Below are 25,164 nucleotides of genomic sequence, written 5' to 3'. Positions count from 1 at the left end.
TTGGAAGGCGAGAAGGTTGTGGGACTCAAGGAATGCTGGAGATTCAGAAAATGCTCAGATGCTGTAATGGCTAGGGTTTGTCAAAGACTAAGTCTATAAGAAAGGGTGAAAAAAAACGCAAACTCAGAAACACACAAAAGAGAAAAGAAAGAAAGAAGAAAAGAGAGTGAGAAATCAAATGGCCTCTAACTACCCATTTTCGTTGGATCTCAACCTAGCTCCACCGACTCAGACACGAGGCCAAGCAGCGGCACCAGTATGGATGCCCTACTTTGCTTCCGCACGGGGGCCTGTGACAGTAACTGACTCAATACTCCTGGACAACGATGTTGCCATTGGAGTGGCTAGAAATTTAGTGACTCCTAAAGATATACGTGTGCTGGGGACAAGGGATGACAACCGGGTCGTGAGCGATGCCCTGGCACTGAGCGTGCAGAGTACAGCAACAGTCGCAAGTTTGGGTCATCGCCTACTTGCGAAGTCCCATGAGGTAGAGGTGCTGAAAGGTCAGTTGGCGGCGGAGCGAAGTATGGTTGAGGAGTGTCAGACTGCTATAAAAAGCTTGAAAAGGGAGAGGTCAAGGATAGTGGAGGTGAATCGACACCAGCTAGAAGTATTGCGGGACGAGAATAGAAACCTATCAAAGATGGTAGAGTTGTACTCTCGCGACATGCGAAAACAGCTGGAAGACCTAGACAGACCGGGTAAACGCAAACAAGCAGATCGCGAGAGTAGTTACGCTCAAGCTAAGATTGCGATCTTTGGGAGCTCAAGTGATGAGCCCCAAGAAGCTGTGCGTGAAGCCCCGGAAGAGGACAGCCAGAGGGCCAAACTCAAAGCTCCAATGGTCGAGACACCAAGCACCGAGAAGAAATGATTTCCTACTGCATTATTGTTGTTTTTATTTTATTTTGTTGTTTTTATATTTTCGTTATTTTGTTTCGGAAATAAAAGAGTAAGGTTGCAGAAAGAAAAAGAAAAAGAAAAAGAAAACACACTTCCCAACTAAAATAAAACAAAGACGACAAACGGAAAAGAAAACACATTTCCCTAACTAAAATAAACTAAAGATGATAGCCGAAAGGGAAAAGCAAAAACACAAAGCTCTAGAAAATGAAAGTAACGGGCAAAAATATTAAACACCAGAAAACACGGAGGAAAAAAAGTAAAGTAAAGTAAAGGTGCTCCCCCTTGAAGCGATTAGGTCGAGCATGCCCGGGAAATCCGAAATGGTGTTGGCTCTCTCTCATCAGCATATGTCTATTTAAACCACACTTCTGCAAGCGGATGATACCCAGCATTTCTTCCTGCAAACTCAAGGAAAAACATCAAAAAATTCAGAAGCAAAACAAATGGCATCCTCATGCACTCACCTTGATGATCTCAACCTTGAGCTCTCACTTGCACCACCGAATGCCCAGACAAGGGCTCCTCCAACTCCTGTCTTCCCAAACTCCACATATCATCACGGCACGGCCTCAAACTTTGCTGAGGCAATACCGAACTTTTCTGAGGCACTGTCGAACAGAGCAGTGCTGCTAGGAGGCATGATTAGCAGCAAGCTCACTCCAACAGATCATCTGCATGTGGCACAGAGGTCTGATAAGGCAGCGGTAGAGGAGTCCCACAATTTAACTGTGCTCCACGCGGTCTCCGCTACCAATTTGGGCATGCGATTACTGGCGAGGACAAGGGAGTGTGCCGCGATGAGCGAGGAAATAGCTTCCTTGAAGGCTATGGTGGCGGACTTGCAGAAGCGGCTCTACTGTGCCAATCAGCACGTGGAAGCACTGCAGAGGAAAAATGAGGATCATGTCGAGCTGCTGCAGATTCTGCAAGTAAGAGAAAATAGAGGCAAGCCATGATGATGATGGAGATGAAGAAGATGAAGAAGATGATGAAGATGATGATGATGATGTTTTTTATTTTTATTGTTTTTATTTTTGTTTTTATTTTTATTTTTTATGCAATGTTTGAAATAAAAATGTGTTTTAACACTCAGAAATAAACTAACTAACCATACCACGTAAATAAATAAATAAACTAACATAACAACACAAAAACAGAAACAAAACAAAAACAAAGACTCAACAGAAAATAAAATATAAAAAAAACTTAATTTAAAAACACACAATATACAAGCAACTCACGGATGACCAGTTAAGGGCCTCAGAAAACACAGCCAGGGGATCCGGGAAGGTTGGAGGGGTCACAATGGTCCCGCTTAAAACCCAAACTTCTTAGACACCGAAGGTGTCGCCTAAAGAACTCCTAGACACTGTATTAACGGAAGTGCTCACTGGGGTTACCATAAGTCGGCTCATATGAAAAATCTTTTTTTATTTTATTTTAAAATTTTTAAGATAAGAAATAAAAACAAATTAAGATAAAATGAAACAACAAACCATAAACAAAAATGAACTAAGTACTGTAAACAAATTCAAACAAACAACATAAATTGTTGTACTAAAAGAAACAAACCAAGAAACCAAAGAAAAAAAAAAAAAACAAACAGCACTTTCTATCACCCGTTTATCACCATTTGGACAGATTCGTTTCTATGTTTTTCAGCTTCGACCTCTGTTCAGTTTTTAGGTTATAACTTTCCAACCGTAAGTCCAAATTTCACGTTCTTTATATGGTTGGATTCAGCACAGAAAAACAAAGAACTCAACGCGGACCAAAAGGCAAAAACAACTACGAAAATAAACAGAATTCAAAGAAGAGAAAGGATTGAAATGCTCCCCCTTGAAGCGATTAGGTCGAATGTGATGCACTTGGAGGTCGCGACTTCTCCCATTGCTCCACACTTCCCATTCTTATGATTGAGGTTGCCATCTCTCTCCATTTTTATTAAGCTATCATAAATTGCTAAAACAAACACACAAACTTGAAATGGAATTAAAATGATTATGAAATAAAAACTAAAATGAAAAGGAAAATCAACACACATCCAATTCCATGCTTCAAAGCAACAAGCACCAATGGGTTGTGTAAGCTGGGACTTAAACCCAGTTCTCTTGCTTGTTGGGCAATTGTCCTTTTCTGTTGGACTACAAACACAACTTGTCCATTAACGTCATTAACTTTAAAACTTGAAATTGTCTAGAAAAACATGAAAATGAAAAATAAAAATAAAACAAGTAGGGAAAAGAAATAGAACCAAACTATGTTGCCAATCCCCGGCAACGGCGCCAAAAACTTGTTGTGTAGATTTCAGCTGCACCAAAATGGATTCAGCTGCATCCTCAACTTGTGATACTCGCAAGTGCACGAACCGTTGGTAGTTTAGCGTATGTAAGTGCGAGGTCGATTCCACAGGGATTGGTGATTGAATGATCCAATTCAGTTTTCCTACACAAAACAGAAACAAAAACAAAGAACATGAAAGAAGGAAGAAAATAAGAAAGTAACTCAAGAAAATAAGTTCCCAAGTTCAATTTAGATTAATGGATTGATTCTAGCTAAAGTATGATTAAGCCATGGTGTGTGGTCATAACCTTGTGTTCCTAATTCCCTAATTTGATCATTTGTTGTCTAACCTAAAATTAAGCATTAGGAACCCATTAAGCATAGAAGAACATTTTAAACAACCAAGCATGTATCTAATCCCTGTTGTCGAATGTCCATACATACTCTTCCTATTCATAGTTCAATTCGAATTAAAGCATGGTGTATACTCTTAATTCAAACCAAGATAGCTAACATGCAAGCCTAAATGGTGATCAATCATTCAAACTAGCATATTAACTTATAAGCATAATGAATAAGAACAAAAACCATAATTGAAACTTGGAAACTAATTAAACTTGAATACTTAAGAAAGAATGTACATTACAAGAAAAATAAATTACAACTAAGAAAACATTAAAGAAAGCTAGAATTGAGAACTAGAAAGCAAAACTAAGAGAATTTGAGGGAGAGAAGGGAAGGGAGCTCTAGAGAAGTGTTTGAGAGCTCCCCCCCCTTGGGGTGTGTTTACAAGCTTGGGAAACCTCACTATATATAGGCCTAAGGAAGCTGAAAATCTGAATTAAGTATGGCTAATGCATACAACACTTGTTTTATAAAATCTGAAATGGTTGATGCACTTCACTAATGCATACAACACTTCCATTATAAAATCTGAAATGGTTGATGCACTTCACTAATAAATCCCACCAGCAGCCCTAGCTCATCTTCATGTCACCATGACCAAGCTTCCAACCAGAAATGATAGCTCATACCTAGCTCACCATGACCAAGCATCCAACCAGCACATGCTGAGATCAGCATGACCAACAACTTCAAGGGCTTACAACTTGGGCTTCTCTTAATCAAATTAGGACTTTAAGCACTCGAAATTGAAGTTCAGAATGTCTTCTTTCCAGCCATATGTTATTTGGGCCAATCCAAGGTCGGAGGAGGAAGTTAAGGCCAAAACAAATTGCTAACTCATTTTCCGCGCTGATAAGATCCATCCTGAGCATGGTTCTGTGTTTGCTAGGTAACAGACTCCAAAATTATCCAATGGGGCTGAATTTCGGATATGTTATAGTATACACCCATTGGAACAACTTTCATGAAGAATGTGGCCTCATCCGAGCTATGTAGGTTGCTGAAACAAAGCTTGCAATATGACCTACGAAACTGGGCTGGCAGGGGACTGTAGCCAAAATTGAGTTTGTCTTTAAGCTCTTCATCCATTCATCCAAATTAGGCCCTAACATGCATGGATTGCATCATTTACTATCCAAAGCTATCATTATTACCTAAAGCTCAATGAACTGAAAGATAAACACAAAAAGGATTAAAAGCACAAGTTTAACTCAAAAACATAACCAAATCATAAGCTAGAAGGGTACAAAATGATATACAATTATGAACCGATCACCAGTCTTGAGGCCGAAATCTAGCCACTTCATTGGAAATCCAACAACTCTTCTGTGTAATGAAGACTTCGAACAATGGCGCAGACAATGGCAACTTAAAATGCTCAAATCAATGAGAGGTGATCAATTGCTTGGCCAACAAAATGGCCAAAATGGGAACCACGTGGCCCCTAATGGAGTGCCAGTGGCGGGGCCTTAGGCTCCGGCCCAACCAAAAATCTTTGGGGTGAATCCACCCCAACCTAATCCACCAGCTGGGGGCAACCCAGCCCTAGCGATTAATGTTCCGCCCACAGGTAACAACCAATATGTGACGGCCAAACAATTCCAAGGGTTCCTGCCATAAAATTAATTCCACCCAAAAGCTCACTCGGGGGCTGGAGCCAATTTCGTTGGGCCTCATGCCAACCAATTCGTTGGAATCGGAGGGTGGACTAAGCCCGGCGGAAATGTGAACAATCCGCTGCTAGGAAACCAAGCAATCGACTGAGGTGTGGTCGAACAAATGATTCAAGATATGGTACCTCATGCTATGAGGATTGGTAAACCAATCTACTGGAAGCCATATCCTGAGCACTTTGATCAAGAGGAATTTCCAAGGGGTTTTAAAGTTCCGGACTTTGCACTATTTTAGGGAGACGGGCTCCAATCGACCGTAGAACATATTGGCTAATTCATGGCCCAATATGCAAAAATTAGGCATCGTGAGGCCTTGAAACTAAGGCTATTTTCAAGCCCCCTCCAACTTTCTCGTGGTATGTCAAACTTTCGCAAAACTCCGTCCCGAAATGGCAAACTATGGAGCAAAAGCTTCGTGAGCAATTATATCGGCTGGAGCCAGAAGTCTCAATGGTTGACTTGGGAAAGATAAGCCATGGGCATAAGCCAAAAGCCAAATGAATATGTCCAAGAATACTTGGGGCGATTTAGAGAAGCAAGGGCTAGGTGCACGGTCAATATGCCGAAGCACAAGTTTGCAAAATTGGCCCAAGGAGGTTTGTTGCTCGACCTCTGAAAGAAATTTGAAGGAATTGAGTTCTGCCACATTTATGATCTCCTACTTCGGGTGGACTGATACGAAGCCCTTCTAAAATAGGAGCAACAAAAGGCTCGGCCGAGGGATTTGGCCAAACCTTCCAGGCCTAGAACTACGGCGGTCCACGCAGTGGACATTAAAGGTATAGATTTGTTAGAAAGAGATGAGGACGTTTTCCTAGAAGAGGAAGAAAAGTCGATCGGGGTAAACTTGATCGAGATTGTGGCCAATGGGCCATATGTGTGCAAGGCGTTGTCTAAAGCCTCCAAGGATCAAAGGCCGACAATGGCCAAAGTTTCCAAGTTTAGTGGAACCTCCCAAAAGCAGTTGCAACAAAGTCTTACACTTTTGATATTTCTAAAGCCGAACAAATCTTCGACCAACTTTTAAAAGAAAAGATCATAAAATTCTCTAATGGTCATGATATTCTGTCGGCTAACGAACTCAGAAATAAAACTTATTGTAAGTTTCACAACGTGTGGTCTCATACGACTAACAATTATATTATTTTTCGGAATGCTGTGCAGGATCTCATCGATTGGAAGATCTTGAAGTTTCTAGAGAAAGCTACAATAGGCGTCGACTAGAATCCTTTCTCAAATGCTCAGTCAACATGGTGAATGCCAACTTCCCAAGGCCAGACCAGCCTAGGCCAAGGTTAGACTTAGGTGGCTCAGCGAAGGTTGGGGCGGAAAGAAGGGCCAGGGAGACTCAGGCGGACCTTAAGGTAAAAGGCAAGGCCAAAATGTACCTAGAGATGGCTAAGGTTCCCGAGCCAAAGGCTCCAATCAAAGAAGAATCTCCAAAGGCGAATGTGCTATGCAATCGACGCCAATGCGAGGTAACTCTCAAGGTGGTTTCGCCAAAACCCAAGCAGCCAACCAAGGAACAACCAATGGGCTGATTAAGGAGCAAATCAAGGATCAAGTCCAAGTGGGCAAACCTAGGAGTTTTGAAAGGAATATGATAAAAAGTACAACCAAGAATTACAGCCCATAAAGCCCGATGGGAGGGAAGGAGGTGAGGTCGAATAAGCGGCCATTACATGAGTACCAAGGAAGACCGGATCGGACGTCCCTCTTTGAGAAAATAGTGTTGGAGTGCAGTCAGGTTAGCTGGCCCGTGCCCAGCAAAGTCGCACCTGGAGCGGCCCGGGGTGTTGGAGCTTAGCGGTTGGGGTTGGTGGAGCTGGAACCAGAAGTTGGCTGCTGGGTTGGAGAAATCCAGGCTGCACTCAAATGGTGGCCTGTTGGAGCTTTAAGGGGCTGTAAAAATGTTGTCGGATTGGAGGAATTTGGGCAAAAAGAAATGCGGCTGGAATCCCTCTGTCCCACACGGTAAAGAGAGAATGTTGGAGAAAGAAAGGAGGGGAGGTTGGCTGTTGGTTAGAAGGGAGGGAGTTGTCGGGGTGGGGTGTTTAAAGAGTCGACCATGGGTGGTTTAGGAGGGTTTGACTGACATATTATTTTATTTTGTTTGGACTTAACAGTGTTAAGGGGTATAGTATTAAGAGTTTGACATGTCATGTTTTAGATCATTAGATTATTAAAATGGTCTAAGATGTAATGAAATGAGGCTAAATGCACACTATCTAAATGCAGAGGCTCGGTTTCCTCTTCTTCATATTAGTGGGACAGTTGAATTTGTCTTTTGATCATTTACATTAAAAATACATTACATAAATTTTAATGGTTAATTTTATTAATGTTTCGTAACTTTTGGATCATGTCTTATTTTGCTCCATAAACTTTGAAAAATGTAATTTGCTTCACATTATGAGATATGGGCCTTTTGCCTTTGGTTTCATTCCTAGGCGGGGAGCTGCAACAATGAGGGGGTATGAGTGAGGGTTCAACCCAACCATATGTAAGTCAAACATGTTGAAGTTGAATAGTTAGATTGAACCCCTCACTCAAGCCCCTCAACCATAACCCCACATTGTAGCCTTTCCATTCCTAGGCCCTCACGATCGACCTTGCTTCACTAGCAAGATATTGTCCGCTTTGGGCCTAGGCCCTCACATTTTTGTTCCTAGGCTCAAACTTATTATATTTTGCCCAATGACCTCTTGCTAGGAACTCAAGTGCCCACACATAATAGGTATTTCACTTTTCCCTTCCCAAGCGATGTGTGATTGCTCCCTAATCTTGCCCCTTCTTGCCTTGCATCCTTCATGACTCACATGTCTTACACTTTGGCATGGTGTTTTGGCCTTTCATGAGCATGTTAAAATGTTTTTGTTAATATTTATTTTTATAAAGAATTTTAGGTTAATCATTTTATTAGTCCCTGAACTTAAACACGATTTGCATTTGAGTCCCTCAATTTCCAAAATTGTTCCCGTAGTCCTTTAACTGCACTTTCATTAGGACAAATGGTCCTACCGTCAATTTTGTTAACTTTTTCTGTTAAATGTAGGGGCAAAATGGTATTTTTATATTAAAACCAAAAAAATGAATTAAAAAATCAAATCTTTAAAATAACAATAAAAGAAAATCAAATAAAAAAAACCAATAAAAAAATTTCAAGTTTGGGGGGAGTAGAAATCGGGAGAAGGGGGAGGGGGGAGAGAGAGTTTAATTTTATTTTTTATTCATATTTTAATCAATTTAATACAAAAATACCATTTTGCCCCTGCATTTAACAAAGAAGTTAACAAAATTGACGGCAAGACCATTTGTCCTAACAAAAGTGAAGTTGAAGGACCACGGAAATGATTTTGGAAATTGAGGGACTCAAATGCAAATCGGGTCTAAGTTCAAGGACAAATAAAACAATTAACCCTAGAATTTTTGCTGTGCATAGATATTTGCATTTTAATATAAACTATTATTGTACTTGTTCAATCTTTTAAAATAGTTGTGTTTTGAAATTCCGGTGATAATTACCCAAAAACCACCTCGATCGGCCAAAAATGATCATCGCAATAAGAATTGTTGGAGGATGCATTTAACAGTTTGACTAACAATCTAACTAATGGTGTGATTTATTTGTAGGTTTTTCGAGAGTTTAGGTATTTATGTGCAAAAAATTTAAGGTTAGGTACTAATTTGAAACGACCCCTAAAGTTTGGGTACTTTCATGTAATTAACCCATTATTATATATTGTTGACATTTCAACTAGTACTTGAATTAAAATGTTAACGTTTAAGCCAAAGGGGTCTAGCCCCATGACACCTTAGTAGTATGTGTAAGAAACCTCCTCTCCTTGTAATTTTTTTTAGTATAAGCGATAGTCTAAATGACATGGGAGGGGGCTTTCTCTCTCACACACACAACTATGATGACGTGGGAATTCGAACTTGAAACCTCTGATATGCAAATCAAGGCCCTTTTCCACTGGGCTGGACCCCGTTGGCTCTCTCCTTGTAGTTTAGACTATCGTTTGTATTTAAAAAAGAAATGAGTTATTGACCGAAATGGTCCCCCAACTTTTGCTCCAGTCTCATTTTGGTCCACTAACTAAAATTTTCATTTCAATAGTCCTCCAACTCTCTATTTAGTATCAAATTGGTCATACCGTCAAAGTCTGTCAATTTTTTTGGTGTTAAATTAAGGGGTAAAACCATCCATATAAACTAAAAGGGGTTTTGCTCTAGAGAGAGAGAGAGAGAGAGACCCCCATTAATAGGTTTTTATTTTGTAGCTTTTGGGTGTTGGTTGTCGTAGATTTGGATTGTAGAAAGGATAGGAAGTGTGGTGGTGATGATGGAGATGGACGAGGATGATAGATCTAGGTGTGGGAGAGAAATAGAGTGCGAGTCATGGTAGGAGCGGCTGGGAATGGGTGAGGTGACGGTGGGTGGAGGCTGGGAGGGGGGAGGTTGCAGGGCTGGAGATGGAGGTGGGGGTAGGTTGCAAGGTTGGAGTGGTGGGTAATCTTGGGTTTGTTTGTTTTTCGGTTACTTCTTTTAATTTTTGTTATTTTATTTTTGTATTTATCTAATTTTAATTTTTAAAATTAATTTAAACAATAGAGGAAAATTTTATTATCTTTAAGTCCATGTCAGAAAAAAGACATGTTTGTGGTGAGATTCAATTTTTTCAATTTTTTTTTTATTTTCTAAGTTTTATAATAGTATCCTTTAATGATTAATGATTAAATTAATATTTAAATTTATATGGACAATTTTATCCTTCAATGATTAATTATTATATTAATATTTTAATTTATATGGACAATTTTATCCTTCAATTTAACAGCAAAATTAACAGTCTTTACTGATGGGACTATTTTGATACCAAATGAAGAATTTGAGGACTATTGAAATGAAAATTTTAATTGGTGGACCAAAATGATATTGGGGCAAAAGTTGTTAGTCTTTAAATTATAGATAAATAAAAGTTTTTTTCTTTGTTTCCAAAAAGAAGTTAATTAATATATGGATTTTCAGCTGTTTTACCCCCTAAATTATAACCCTTGTATAAATTTACCATGAACTAAAAAATAAGCTAATTTAGTACCTGAACTAATTAAAACAGCTAATTTAGCCCTTACCGTCAAAATTTTCTAATTTAATCTATTTTTCCGTTTAAAACTAAAATATTAAGAAAACAAACAAATTAAAAAAAAAAAAAAAAAAAGGGCAAAATTGGTTCTTTGCCGTCAATCAGTGGCTGCAAATGGCAACCAATTAATTCATAATTACTTTCTATTGATGCCTAAAATTGGTTCAACAAAAGATGACCTATTCCAAATCAAGGTCGGGCAATTCTTTCGTACTAGGTCAACGTGGCCAACCAAGTTGTCCTCCAGAACTTGCAAAACAAAAGAACTTTAGTGGGTGACACTGGTGTGGTGCCGGGCAAGGACCCTTTGATGCTTAAGTCAGTCGAGTGTTTAAGAGCAAAATTGCACAATTGGTTATAGTGCTTAGAATTGCATACCTTTGATGAAGGGTGGCCTCAGCCTTTTATATCACCCTAGACAACCCAGTCCCTCTCGGAGTGGAACTCCAGAACAACCTAGCCCTTCTCGAACTAGGACTCCGGAACAACCTAGTCCTTCTTGAACTAGGATTCCATTTAGATAGGCATAGGTGATATCAAAACATCCTAGCTTTTCCAAGACTAGGAGTCCTTGGAGTGAACACCGCTTAAATCAGGCTAACATCAACCTCATGTACACCAAGCGCAAGCTCATGGGCCAATGGGCCCACAAGCCACCTTGGGTCAAGGTGGAAAAACATATGTCAATCGGACTCGGGCCAGCTCGACCACCAACACCGTGCTCTGGCCCAGCTCAACCACTAACATCGTGCTCTAGCCCAGGTTGACCACTAACACCGTGCTCTGACCCAACTCGGCTTAGAGGTATTTTATCTCACAAACAACTTTCAATTTCAAACAAAACCTTCAATCAAATAAAGCTTGGAATCCCATGTTGTTACCAAGGTCCAAGCCCACAAATATTCGCATTGTCCCAACTAGAATTGGGTCTGGGTAGGTCCGCCGTCTCAAGCTTGAAATTGCAGAGTGTCAAGGAAGAACTATAGGGGGCGTGTCAAAGGTGGGAGCTGCTGAGGTGGGTGGGGTTGTTGGGTTAGGGTGCGGTGGAGGTGTCAGCAAGCAGGAATTAAAGAACTGGAGCTCGAAGAAGGTGATTACCCAGTTCCCGAAGTCGTCGGCTCCGATTAAGGAATCAATTATGTTGTTGAGTCGTTGGGCTGAGGCGGTCAGGGACGAGATCAGCGGAGGTGGGGTATATTGGGTGGCTGAGATGGGTTGTGGTAGGAAGGATGGGTGGGTGGAGGGGGAAGAAGTGGGTTGTGGCAGTTGGCGTTGTGGGGAAGAGGGTGGGTTTTTGTGTTTGTTTTTTTAAAATCATTTTTCATTTTTACAATTATAAATAACGTTTTTTTATATTATTATTTTCTTTTAATTTTATGTATTTAACTATTATTTTGTTCAAAATAACAAATTTACCCTTATTACTAACGGAAAAATGAATGAAATTTAGAAAAACTTAACGGTAAGGTCTGAATTGCCCAATTTAATTAATTCAAGTGTTAAAGTGACTGATATTTTAGTTCGGGAAGTTAAGTTCGATTAGAGTCCTAATGGGTATGCGGCAATTCACTCTTTTAATATATTATTAAACCTTTCTGTCAGTAAATAATAGAGATATTTAGTCATATACCTATTCTTAGCACTAATAATATAGATAAATTTTATATCATTTAATTTCTATAAACAAACAAAAAAAAAACCCCAAAAATGACAACTGACTCTATTGAATTTAATTTTGATTATTAAATTACTTTGATGCCCCATTGAGTGTTTTGAGTTTTTATTTATGAGATTTTGGGGTTGTGTTTGTTTTAAGAAATTAATGGCAGTTTTGTAATTAAAAGAAATTAAAAGTTTTTTGTTATGTTGTAAATGGACTTTGGGTGTGTTTCTAAAATCCATTTCATATAGAGGTTTTTTTATAATTTAGGCTCTTATATTGGGTATAATAGTGAATCTTCCTAAATAATATATTATTAAATCACAACGGCGGATATCAGTTCCCTAAAAATCTAAATTTATTTACACCGGTCGGCCCTGGAAGAAGAAAAGGGGAGGAAGTAGAAGCTAGGGCGAGAAGCAAAATCTGAGCATGGAAGAATTTGAGAAGAAGGTCTCACTAAGAGACCCAATGGAAGAAGAAAAAGAAGAAGAAAGGGATAAGGCAGGAAAGTGCTCGTCGAAAACCGTCGATTTGCTGCGCGAGTTCCTCGGAATTCAGCAGCGGAGGGCGGAAGCATACGCGAAGTTGAAAAGAGGGTTTGGGGAGTATATGGAGTCGTGTTCAGGGGCACATGGGGAGTTGGCCTACCAACAAGTTTGCAGTGAGGTGACGGTGGAATTCAACGAGTGCTCAAAGCATGTGCTTCGTATTGAATCGCTCTTTCTCAACGATCCCAATTATGGCCGAGTTGATTTGGCCCATCTCCTCAGAGCTGTCCAAACCCAGGAGAAGCAGAAATTGAATTTGGTATTTAATTCATCATATATATACTTTCCATTTTTATGTAATTTAGTTGGGTTATTTAATCTGGTTATGAATGGATCATGGAATGGAGGACCAAATTCGCGTATACTTTGCCAAGATTTTTGTTTTTGATTTTGGGTTTTTTGTTTTTGTTTGTGCTATACTAAATAATGCTTGTAGAACAGCTAGAGAAAGAACCCATACCAACCTACACAAACATTAATATGCATATATTTCTGTAAATGATCATGGGTTCTCTGATTAATGGTGGTATGCTGTGCTCTTGGAAGCTTTGGATTTTTTTATTTTTATAAGTGTTTGTTTTTTAAAATTATAATTGGGTTATGCTATTTTTTCTTTATTTCAGGTACATATTGTAAGCAATGTGTGTAGTTATTTTTGCTACCAGATTTTATTCCATTTTCTGCTGACATTAAGTATACCTTTGTTTGATTTGAAGACGGCTACAATTCAGGTGCTGAAGAAGGCTGGTAGACCCTCGGAGCGTCTGGTGAGTCATGAAAACTGCAGTTTTAAGAAACCAATGGAGCATGAGTGTGTGCATCTCCATGAGATAACAGAAGCTGCTGGAACTGAAGAGGCAGAAGCAAATGCCCAGTATGATAATGATCTCAAGGAAGCCATTAGAGGGGTGCAGGATGCTGTGACCGCTATAAATGAGCATTTGGAAGAAGTCAGATATGAAATTGCTGCCCTTGAAGCTGAGTAAACTCACATGTTTCATTAGGTATGCATTTCTCGGTTTCGACAACTAAAACTGGGAACAAGGAATGCGCAATGCTCAGATGTTTGCATAATGTTATCTTTAAATTTATCCACATGCTATGCATGTGAAATATGATGCAGCTTACTCTGGCTAGGAATGCAATGGAGGTTATAGAAGTTAGAAAAATGTGTGGTATGTGGCATGAAAGTAAATAGTTTGAAGTGGGGCAATGTAATTACCCTACCCTGATTCAAATTGAAATATATATATATATATATATATATATTTAAAGTGTGTAAATAATGAGAACAGATTGATAATTTTTGAGTTGTCTTCTTAATATAGATGTTTGCTCTGTGACATGCATATAGTTCCTCATGGTCATGGCTTATGGATAGCACATACTAAGATGAAGCTACAAACAATAATTGCAGGGATCACCAAATTTTGAGTGCCATTCTGAATCTATGCTTTCTTTTGCCAAATATTGCAGGGATATCTTATGGGAAAAATCTTAGTAGTTCCTTGTGTTGTGAGAATAGGGCCATCTTAGCACAAAACACCAATGAACTTTGCAGTTGCATGTTTGCCGAATCCACTTTTCTCTCAGCTCGTAGGTAGATTTCTCATCCGAAAGTTCACAGGAAACAGTTCCATGGAAAGGAAGTGAAGGAGGGTGACATACGACATGCCGTTGTTTGTCATACTATTAGTATTTTTTTGTTCAGCGTTGAAACAATCTAATTTCTTAACTTCCTTTCACAAGGATTGAATGTTTTCTTGGTTCACTGATTAGCTAATTCATGCGTTTAGATATGTTGCTCCTAATCTCATTAGTTGTTAGGACTTCATCGACTATATGAGAAAATTTTAATTTTACTTAAGAATTGAAACAATTTTAATAAACATATTTGAAATTCAAGGATCACAAGATAAAACAATTGTATTCTAATTTTCATTTTTTAACTCATGTTCTCTCACTTTCTAATTTTCACCTGAAAAAAAAATTGGAAAAAAAAAAACCAAGAATTGAAGCAATGTGCCACATCATATAAACTTGGGAAATTTTATCAATTTTGTTGTCACTTAAGTTTTTATTATGAAATAAGTGCTTTGTTCTGACATGAAATGACCATTGAGCCTAAAAAAATTAAAATTAAAAATTATTTACTAAATATACTTCCTTCGCAATCCAACGTTTTATTGATGAATTCCCAACTAGCAACATCCATAAGAAGGCAAAGAAAAAGTTAGTATCTTTAAATTGGCTCAACTTCTTGTTGATGAAAGTTGTTCACCCCTTTCTCCCAAATCAGCCCCCTCCACTTTGAGTAGGGCTGGCTTAGAGTGGGACTGGCAATGGGTCGTGTTGTGTCAAGTTCATGTCATGTTAGGATTATGTACGTGTCAACAATGCCCAATTCAAACCTGACCCATTTAATAAATGTGTCATTTACGGGTTGATTCGCTAATTTCCCGCACTAGTTTTGGGTCGTGTTAGGTTAACCCGCTAAGTGGTATCAAATAAAAAACAGGTTGACCTAAAAATGACCTAAAAATTTAATCGTGCAGATTTCGAGTTGTGTATCGGGTTGTGTCAGAAATTGTCACCACAAACTTTGAGGTGTTAAACGGGTCATGCCAAGCCCATCCATTTATGAAAATCATCAATCTTGGCCCGGGCCGTGCTCGTGTCAGGTCATTAAACGGGCCAAGATGGGCCCACGCCAAATTTGACCTATGTATTGATTCTTCCTTTTTTTTTTCTTTCTAATTTTCTTTACAACTTCATTTAAATATTTTTTAAAATTATTTATATACTAACAAGATTTTATTATTTGTTGAAAAAAGAGTCCACTAACTTTATTTAAAGTACATTTAAATAGAAAATGACTAGATTATTGTTTGGATTTTAAAAATTGAAACTTTGAAAAGAAAATAATTATTTTATATATAAAGAAAAAAAAATTAAATTTTAATACATATTATTAGAGAAAAGAAATATACTTGAATTTAAGATATAAATGTAATAATATTATGTATTATTTTTCTAAAACAAATATAATTTAATAAATGAGCTTTAAAAGGGCCAGTCCGTTGGATTTCGGGCCAGCATTGACCCTGACAAGTATTGGGCCGACCCAGCCCATTAAACCTAATTACTTCGTCTCGGCACAGCCTAAAGATATGGGCCATGCCGTGCCGGGCCTTACTTAAGCTGCTCGTGTTCTTGTCGTGCTCAAGCCGACCCGATCCGTTTGACACCTCTACCTCCACTTCATTCCCATCTCTCGCTCTCATGAAATCCTTAATCGGTCATGTCTCTCATGTATGAATTTGTCTCAATGTCCTGTTTCTTTGGGTGCAAGATCCACTCATTGAAACTCACTGTACACAGAGATCAAGGCCAAAAATTAGGTTTTTCGACGGTTTTTCGCCAGTTTCGACCAATATCGGTCACTTTTGGGGTCTACCCAGGTATTAAATTTGCTCCTCTTTTCGTACCCTACAAGTTCATATGCGTTGATTATGTTGTTTTTGAGTTTTTAGAATTTGATGTACACACCCAACCACCCCTAGGTGTTACATGGGGCACACCCCTATGTGGTACTCCTTTTGTCCTCATGACCTCAATTTTATACTCAGTTTGCAATCCGTGAAATTCCGACTGTTGGATCGTTGCCCGTTTAACGAGGCACCCTTGTGAATGTGTTTTAGACTTACTAGAGCTTGTTGATAATATATAGGAGGCTCGTAGAACCCCGATACGAGGAAGCTGACTTTTTTGACCTATGTTAAGCAAACTTCACAAAAAGTTGAGTTTTTGTTGAAATACCCCATATCATTGTATGTTGTCCTTGACACGATGTGTAACTTAAATTTGAGGCTATTGATTGATTTGTGAAGCCGAGATCGAATTTGGATCAAAATTAGGCTATTGATGTGTAATTTAATGTACTTGTATGCAATAATAGATCGTCTTGGGACATGCTTGAATGTATTTGATGTCTCAAACTTGTTCTCTAGCATCTTTAGAAGGTCTAGGAAACTCTCGGTGTACATGTTTGGGATTTAGTAAGAATCGAAAGTGTCGAGGGTAATTTGCGAATTTTGGGTCTAGGTTGCCTAGTAGGACACTCGAACATATTTTCTTGCTTTAGGATGAGTTTAATTATGCACCCGATGGGGACCCAGCCCGGATAGCGATTTATGCCATCTCTACCTACTATTTGGAGGAACTCGTTTTGAGTTAATCGGCCCCCCAATAAATTTATTCCGGAAAACAACTTTATATATATATTTTTTTATATAATCAAAATTAAAGGGGTTTATTACTTGTATTCTATTTTATTCTTCATTTTATGGTTATATCCTTTATTTTAACATTACTTTTAGTATAATATATAGGGCTTTTCACATGTAAGCCATAAGTATGGCTCAAAATATAGAAAAGCTCTACAGTACTCAAATCTTAGGAAAAAGCTCATTTGGACTTTTCAAACCAAATATACCATACAAGACTTTAAAAGCCTAATAATTATAGCACTACAATAAGAGTTTTTTTAAAAAAAAAAAAAAATCATAATGCAAGAATAATATTGGTATTTCACACATAGTCCTTTTTGGGGATTTTTCTTTCAATTTATAGTTTTTAGTGTTTATTTATAAAATTAATGCAAGAAATGAGTTTTATTATAGATTTCTGTAATATATATGTAGGTTTTTATTGGGCTTTTGTTGCTGCGGTAGAAATGGAAGAGTCAGAAGTGGGATCATGGGAACTTGAAACCACTGCCAGAGTAGCAAGTTTTGCACTGCAGTGGAAAAGTTGACGGCTCGCCATGGGGGTTTCACAATAGCCGGGCACAAAGAGCACTACTACAATTGCTCACCTCCACATGCCCTCTTCGTATGGAAAGTAATCAATGTCTTCCTTTTTAACGCAATTTGAACATCAACGCCGCCAATGACCCAAATATTCCTGCAAAAAACCATCAATCACACACAAATAAATAAATAACCCTAGAAAACGCAAATTTGCTCTGCATCTTAATTGTTTTGGTTTTAAATCTCTTCGTTCTTAAATCGCAGGGCCTGAGGCCAAGCGGAGAAGATGCAGCGGCTGAGTTTTGCAGGGCAGAGAAGATACAAGGGGTGAAGATGAAGAGGCGTGCAAACGTGTTTGTCAAACATGTATTTTAATTGAAAAAAAGGACTGAAGAGAGTTAACAGAGTTAAACTAGTGTTAAGTTGTTTGCCACATGTCATAAAATTAAGGAGGAAATAAGGGGCACAGGGGGATTTAGTAACAAGAAAATTGGACTCGTGGTAGGGGGAGGGGAAGTTGGAGTTGGAGTTTAATTGTTTTTAAAGGTTTAAATTTAGTGTTTAGTTTGTTTTTTAATGTTAATTTCTTAAACATTTTCAAAACATAAATTGTTTTACATTCAAATCCACTTGGTATATTATTATTGGACATGTGGGCTCCATATACATGTCACATCATCAATTTAACAGAAATTTCGACATAACCCAATGGCATGACCAAATTAATGTGGGAGGTAAAAAATAAAGAGTGCTGCTAAACGAACCCTAAAATTAACTGAGTACACCCTACTACAAAAGTATATATTGAATTACCGATTTACCCTAATATAAAATGACCAAAAAGGATATATGGAATTGTGAAACAATTATAATTTTAATAAGTACACCCTACTAACAATATTCAACCTTAATCAAGAGATTACTTGGTGCCCATCTTTGTGATCAGCAAGCCATAATCGCTTGGAGCAGTCAAAGCCAGAATCGACCAATTTTGCATATTGATTGGAGAGCTTAAAAGGTAGCCTTGCTGTTTCTAAATTTTGAACTTTTGGCTGTTTACTGATTATTTATGAATAGGTTTCCCCCAACCGCTGCTACAGTGAGCTCTTCCCTACTCTTGGGTATTTGTAGCCTCCCTGACACCATATTTAGAGTAAGCGTTCAATCTTCCATTGGGGAAGAAATCTTTCGAAAAATAAATAAGAAATTACATGTGCTTTCCAATTCAATATTGGACTACATGTTGTGTTTTCTAATTAATTTTTCTTTGGTGTAGAATGCTGTGATATGGCATTGGCGGATTCAGAGTGTAATAAGCATGAAAACTCCGAATTGAGATTGTCATGCTTCAGTAACAAGGTTGGTTTTCTTGTATCTTGTCATTAGGAATACCCATGCCTTGTTAGATCGATCATATTGTTCAAAATTTAGTTATGGCATGTTGGTTTAGGCTAAAACATGTGTATTGAACAATGACGAATATGAGGGTTTTTTTTTACAGCATCCAGAAGATGTATCTAAGCAAGACACCGACATCAATAAACAATGTGTTTTAGACTACGGAAACGAATTTATCACAAATGAGGTAAATTAATGAATATTTATAAATTTATTTTATAATTGTGTACATTAATTTAATTATTAGTGATTTTACAGATATTTAAAAGTCGCGATGCATTAATAAGATGGACTCGTGAACAAGGGAAAACGAATGGCTTTGTGATTATCATTAAGAGGTCAGATATTGGAGGAGCTGGTAAATTCAAGACCGGTCGAATTCTATTTTGTTGTGAGAGGGGTGGCCAATTTAGGAAAAAAAAGGTTGTGGAATTAGATAGCATGACAACACACAAGCTTGATCAAAGTTCAAACCCTTTGAAGAAAAAAAGTGTGAAGTCTACTGGTACGAAGAAGTGTGGTTGCCCCTTTTCATTGAAAGGTGTGAACTGTGGTCCTGGAGATGCATGGCAACTTGAGGTTGTATGTGGAGTTCATAACCATCCTGCAGCACTAAATATGGAAGGCCATTCATATGCAGGGAGATTAATTGTGGAAGAGAATTTACTAGTGGTTGACATGTCTAAGAGTTTGGCTAGGCCAAAGGATATATTATATACTCTTAAACGTAGAGATAGGTTGAATGTGACCACAATGAAGACAATCTACAATGCCAGACAAAAAAGTAGGGTGATTGAGAAAGCAGGTATGTCAGAGATGCAGGTATTGCTACAAAAGTTGTTTGTCCATGAGTATGTAGAGTGGCATAGAAGCTATGGTACCGCTAATATTATAAGTGATTTGTTTTATGCTCACCCTACAAGTATTAAGCTACTGCGCGCATTTCCTCATATTTTGATCATGGATTGCACATATAAGACAAATAGGTTTCGCTATCCACTTTTGGAGATTGTGGGGGTGACGTCTACACATCTTACATTCTCAATTGCATTTGTTTATCTTAGTGCCGAGAAAGAAGACAACTACATATGGGCATTAGCTAGATTGAGGAGTGTTATGGATGATAATTCGATTCCTAGTGTTATTGTCACAGATAGAGAGTTAGCTCTCATGAATGCACTCCATAAAGTCTTTCCAAGTGTTCGACATTTATTATGTACATGGCATATTAATAAAGGAGTCTTAGGAAAGTGCAAAAATGTATTTGAAGACAAAGCTAGTTCAGACAAATTTTTAATTTCATGGAATATGCTTGTTTCATCAAATACAGAAGCCGAGTATGAAAGACATCTACTGGCCTTACAAACCAACTTCAAATATCACAATTCTATCATCAACTATGTGAAAGAGACGTGGTTGATTCCTTATAAAGAAAGATTTGTTGCTGCTTGGACGAACACATGTATGCATTTTGGGAATACAACATCAAATAGGTATTTATTATTGATTTTCAATTAATATTTATATAGCATACAATATATATTACTTCACATGAAACATGTTGCTACAATATACAGGGCGGAGACTGCACATGCAAAGTTGAAGAAACAACTTGGTAATAGCATGTGTACGTTTGGAACATCATGGGACAAAATTCATCCTTTAATAGAATTGCAACACACTAAGATAAAGGCATCATTTGAGAAGAGTCTGTCATTTGTGCAACATGACTGCAGGAAAGAAGACTTCAAGGAGTTGATTGGTTTTGTATCTATTTCTGCATTGGATAATATTATGGTTGAGCTAAAGCGGTTAGATTATATTGGGGTTGATCTTATATCATGTGGTTGCATAATAAAACACACACATGGATTACCATGTGCACATGAGATGCAAGAGTTCAAACGGACTCATAGGCCCATTCCACTTGACTGTATTCATCCTCGTTGGAGAAAGTTAGATTTTTTGGATGTTGGTTTTAAAACATTTTTAAGAAGTTCATTTCAATATTAAACATGCATTTAATCAAATTAATCGCAGCGGAAGAATATGGTGGTTGTTTAAATTCAAAAACAAAACTTCTTCCAAGTATCTTAAGCCATGAACATTGATATGTTTTTCATAAATGAAAATTCAAGAGAAAGGATAAGATCTAATTACCCTTGAAGCAATTATATGAACCAAGTTGTGTTTTGGTCTTCTCTTGATGATTTTCCTTTGTTGATCTCCTCTTGATCTTTCTCCTCCTTGTGAGCCACAAAAGTATATGGCCTCTAAGTCTCCACACCAATGAAACCTTGAGATGAGAAGAGGTATCTTGAGAATACAAGGATGCTAGTACAAGATTCTCAAGATTGGTTTCAATCTAAACCCCTTTGAAAGAAGATTGTGTTTCACTCTTGAAAAACTCACAACTATCTCTCTTTGATCTCCCAAACCTCTTTGGTTGATGTTGGATTGTGTTTGTGTGTCAAATGAGCTTATGGAAACAATTCCCATACACATGCACTTAACCATTTTCGGCCAAACCCCATTGGGCTTCCAAAATTGGGCCTTATGACACTTAAACCATAATATTTAGGTGTCTTAAGCCCTTGGGCTTGATACCCAACCATTTGGGCTTCCCTCTAACTATTATCGAGGCCCAAATATATTTTTACACGTAGTAAATCATCCACATCAAATCAATCAAATTGATTTCCTCATTCTCATTTGTATTACTCAAAGTTAACCATTTAAGGTGTGCGATCCATTAGGTTCTAATTTAGCAAGGCAGTGGGAAAACATTAGAACTCTTTCTAACCAACTGGAATTAAAACCCCTTTTTAATTCTTCCTTTATTTTGGATTGATCACAATCAGTCCTAGGACTTCCACAAGCCAAGAGTGACATCTAGCAATATATCATGGCTACCCAAGCTAATTAGAATAGATGAAGAACCTATTCAGTTGGAATTGCAATGCAATACGGTCCTTCTCTTATACAATGTTTCCAATCATATTGTTAGGGTACGGATTGATAATGTCAAACCCCTAATATGATTAAACTCATATGATTCAATAGAACACAATTAAAAACCACTTTCTAAATCATGTTCAAGTACTTCGGCCGAAGATTCACTGAATCATATCTTGAAACATTCTCCTTTCTTTATCAAGGTAGAGATTCCTTATTGTACATTCACATGCCTCTATGATGAATTAAGAGATCCCAATAACACATAAGGAAAATCTTTTACGACTTGCCTTTGTGAGCTATCAAAGATCAATAACGCATTACAAGACAACCATGATGCCTCAGGTCTAAGGACTAATTTGCATTATTGCAACTATGAGTTCTCGTTTGACATATAGATAAATACTCCATACGAGAACTCCGGTTGATCGCGTTCAGTGTACTCATTCACTAATGAGCACCCACATACTTGTATTAGTGTCAACTACACAAATGGTTTGAGACCAACCATCCTCATCATTGAGCATACATAGTATGTGCCAATCTTGACGGTTTATCAATGCCCATTTGATAACCTTATGATTAGGAACATTTTGGGATACTACAGTTAGAGATTAAAGGTCTCCCGAATCTAAACTTCTTTAGATTACTTTATCTCTTATTTAGTACACCCTGGACTTTTATTTCTTTACACGACATAAAAGATAACAAAATAATATTGCCCTTTATTTATCATATACGAAATGTATTCTAAGGAGATTACATCAAATGTATTGGCTCTTAGGGCACATTTCTAACATTGGAGCCCCGACCTACTACTACATCGAACAATCCTCCAGAAAATGCACAGTTAGAATTATTTGTGAAGTGGTTTCAAAGTTGTAATTCTGAGACAAAGAGACATATTAGCATGAATTTACAAGAGATTATGAATCCCGCATCTACCACACTTACACAACCCCAGTTGAAGTTTAAAACAAAAGGTCGTCCAAAAGTTGACACATCTACTCGACGTTTGCCTTCTGCTTTTGAGGTTGTTACAACACCGCCATGTAAGAAGCCAAAGACCATACCCCAAAAGCGATCAGTTTTGAATAGTCAAACACAACCATTGCCATATGTGTATCTAAAGAAGCCGCCTTCGAAGTTACCTGTAAGTAATTACAATATTAAATTTGTATATTGTCGTTTATATTGTAATTTGGGTGTAATTGTAATATGCAGGTCTATAGGCCTAAACCCAGTGTAGATGACTCTTGCTTAACACCAGAGTTTAACAAGTGGTTTCCTAAACATATGTTGATACATATTAGAGGGGCACAAGATGTTAAGAGTGATGGTAATTGTGGTTTTAGAGCCATTGGATCATTGATGGGGTTTGGTGACAATGTTTGGCGCAAAGTACGCAGGGACTTGTTGAAGGAGTTGAGGAAAGAATCTATCATATATGAGTTAATATTAAATGGTAAGGAACGGGTACAACATATTGAGTATATGTTGGACTATTTTGAGGACTTCCCACTTCAAGATAGGTGGATGACTATACCAGATATGGGACACCTCATTGCATCTTGTTATAATGTAATCCTCATGGCTTGGTCAGTGCATCAGTCACTTACATTTTTTCCATACGAGACTGCTCCATTGGATTCTATCTATCGCCGTGAGATTTCAATTGAATTTGTTAACCACAATCACTGGATTAAGGTAAAACAATTAAGATGTTTATATATATATATATATATATATATATATGTTTGCTTACTATTCTTTTCACATAATTGGTTTTATTTAATTTTTCTGCTTTTACAGGTTTATTTGGAAAGTCAACACCCTATGCCACCAGTTGATCAGCGTTGGTTGAGATGTGCAACCATAACTGCATCAGATTGGATTACGCCATATCAGGATCGTATACGTCAATTTAGATATGAAGCTGGCGTAGCGGACCCTTATGATAATGACCCTATATTTATTGAGTAGTTTTGTAAGGCATCATATTGGTGACCTTAATTATTATTTGCATTTTCATTATACCATTAACAGTTCTTGTTTTGTAACATAAATATAATAATTATGATGGCTTTTTGCTCATTTGGCTTCTACCAGCACAAAAAATGTTATGAGATACTTTGTGGTTGATTTCCCATTTGTCCTATTGTGTTTTTAACGAAAGAGGTGATTGCAAGAACTTGGAATTGCAAAAAAGTGTTAATAGTTTTAGTAGAAGCATAAATCCATATGAAAAGTGAAAGATTTATAAATACTATTAAAAAAATAAAGCTCAAAATCAACTATAAAATAATGCTATAAGTATTAGAGTCTACCATGGGTATTTTTGGTAGTTCCATAGGGTGTATTTAGTTAATTTTACATTTTCATTAAAATATTAGGGTGTACTTAGATCGTAGGGTATTTTTGGTAGTTCCATAGGGTGTACTTAGTTAATTTTACATTTTCATTAAAATATTAGGGTGTACTTAGATCGTAGGGTGTACTCAGTTAATTTTAGGGTTCGTTTAGCAGCACTCAAAATAAATGACCAATAATGTCAACAACAACAAAAAAACATAAGGGACTAAAAATGAAAATTTCCCAAATCTCAGAGACCATTTGTGATAAAAAAAAAAATACCCTTACCAAAAAACACCCAAAAATGTTGAAAACCTTGCATATGACGGATTTTCAATTCGTTAATCGACTCATTTAACTTTACTGATATATGATGGAACGCAAGTAAACATTAATTGTGTGTAGAGTTTTCAGCGAGGAAATGAGCGATGAGTGTTGATTTTGTAGGTACAAGAGTGTGAGTAGAGGTGTCAAACAGGCCGTGCCGGGCCGGCCGCTATTTAAACTCGTGCTTTTAACGTTTTCGTGTCGGGTCGGGCCCCATTTAATTTATCGGGCTGTGCTGTGTCGGCCCATTTAAGAAAATCATTGATCCCGGCCCAGCCCAAAGCCCATGTCCACATTGAAAAGGGCCGGGTCGGGCTCGTGCCGTGCCCGTGCTCGTGCTCGTGCCATACTCAGGCTCAAGAACCAACCCATTTAATTTGATTTTTTTTCACTTGATTTTTTTTCCACTAGATAATTCAAATTATAAACATTAAAAATATAATTAGAGGCAAGAAATGATGAACTATTTGAAAACAATAATCAATCGAACATCAAACAATATGAAAGGGCGGAGGGCAAAAAGTGTCCAACTCCACAAAGTCCACTTAAACTTTTCATCTTTAAACAACTTATTATTTTATATGTGAAGAAATGTCTTGCTTTGATTATAAGAGCCTTAATGTCATATGTATTAATTAGATATCAAGTCCAATGTTGTTTAATTAATTTGTAGTTGATATGTTTAATTAATTAA

General features: G+C 37.6%; 2 protein-coding genes across 3 annotated transcripts; both read left to right on the top strand.

The window, feature by feature from the left end:
* Nucleotides 1–12,413: 12,413 nt before the first annotated feature.
* On the top strand, nt 12,414–14,438 carry LOC110749907 (DNA repair REX1-B protein). Of its 2 annotated transcripts, XM_021950112.2 has the most exons (3): nt 12,414–12,886; nt 13,344–13,631; nt 14,104–14,438. In XM_021950112.2, exons 1-2 carry the CDS (start codon nt 12,509–12,511, stop codon nt 13,611–13,613), a joined length of 648 nt encoding a protein of 215 aa, XP_021805804.1. In that variant the 5' UTR covers nt 12,414–12,508; the 3' UTR covers nt 13,614–13,631; nt 14,104–14,438. The 2 variants fall into 2 exon arrangements, with proteins under 2 accessions (XP_021805804.1, XP_021805803.1); XM_021950111.2 differs by lacking the exon at nt 14,104–14,438 and having other exon boundaries at nt 13,344–13,970.
* Nucleotides 14,439–17,362: 2,924 nt separating this feature from the next.
* LOC148296507 (uncharacterized) lies at nt 17,363–23,774 on the top strand. Its single transcript, XM_088248546.1, has 10 exons — nt 17,363–17,410; nt 17,703–17,791; nt 18,516–18,559; nt 18,715–18,797; nt 18,940–19,023; nt 19,095–20,329; nt 20,414–20,807; nt 22,576–22,944; nt 23,016–23,498; nt 23,604–23,774. Exons 1-10 carry the CDS (start codon nt 17,363–17,365, stop codon nt 23,772–23,774), a joined length of 3,000 nt encoding a protein of 999 aa, XP_088104672.1.
* Nucleotides 23,775–25,164: the final 1,390 nt, after the last annotated feature.

The sequence above is a fragment of the Prunus avium genome, chromosome 2 (genome assembly GCF_965620075.1).
Source record: "Prunus avium chromosome 2, drPruAviu1.hap1.1, whole genome shotgun sequence".
NCBI classification, from domain to species: Eukaryota; Viridiplantae; Streptophyta; class Magnoliopsida; order Rosales; family Rosaceae; genus Prunus; species Prunus avium.
The sequence above is the reverse complement of the archived record's forward strand: the minus strand, read 5'-3'. Positions and strand labels throughout refer to the sequence as shown.

Excerpts from the sequence above, each read along its gene's own strand:
- LOC110749907 (XM_021950112.2), top strand. The coding sequence starts at position 12,509 with ATGGAAGAATTTGAGAAGAAGGTCTCACTAAGAGACCCAATGGAAGAA. Across the intron at positions 12,887-13,343 it reads AGAAGCAGAAATTGAATTTG|ACGGCTACAATTCAGGTGCT; the intron begins GTATTTAATTCA and ends TTTGATTTGAAG.
- LOC148296507 (XM_088248546.1), top strand. The coding sequence starts at position 17,363 with ATGGAAGAGTCAGAAGTGGGATCATGGGAACTTGAAACCACTGCCAGA. Across the intron at positions 18,560-18,714 it reads GAGCTCTTCCCTACTCTTGG|AATGCTGTGATATGGCATTG; the intron begins GTATTTGTAGCC and ends TCTTTGGTGTAG. Across the intron at positions 23,499-23,603 it reads ACCACAATCACTGGATTAAG|GTTTATTTGGAAAGTCAACA; the intron begins GTAAAACAATTA and ends CTGCTTTTACAG.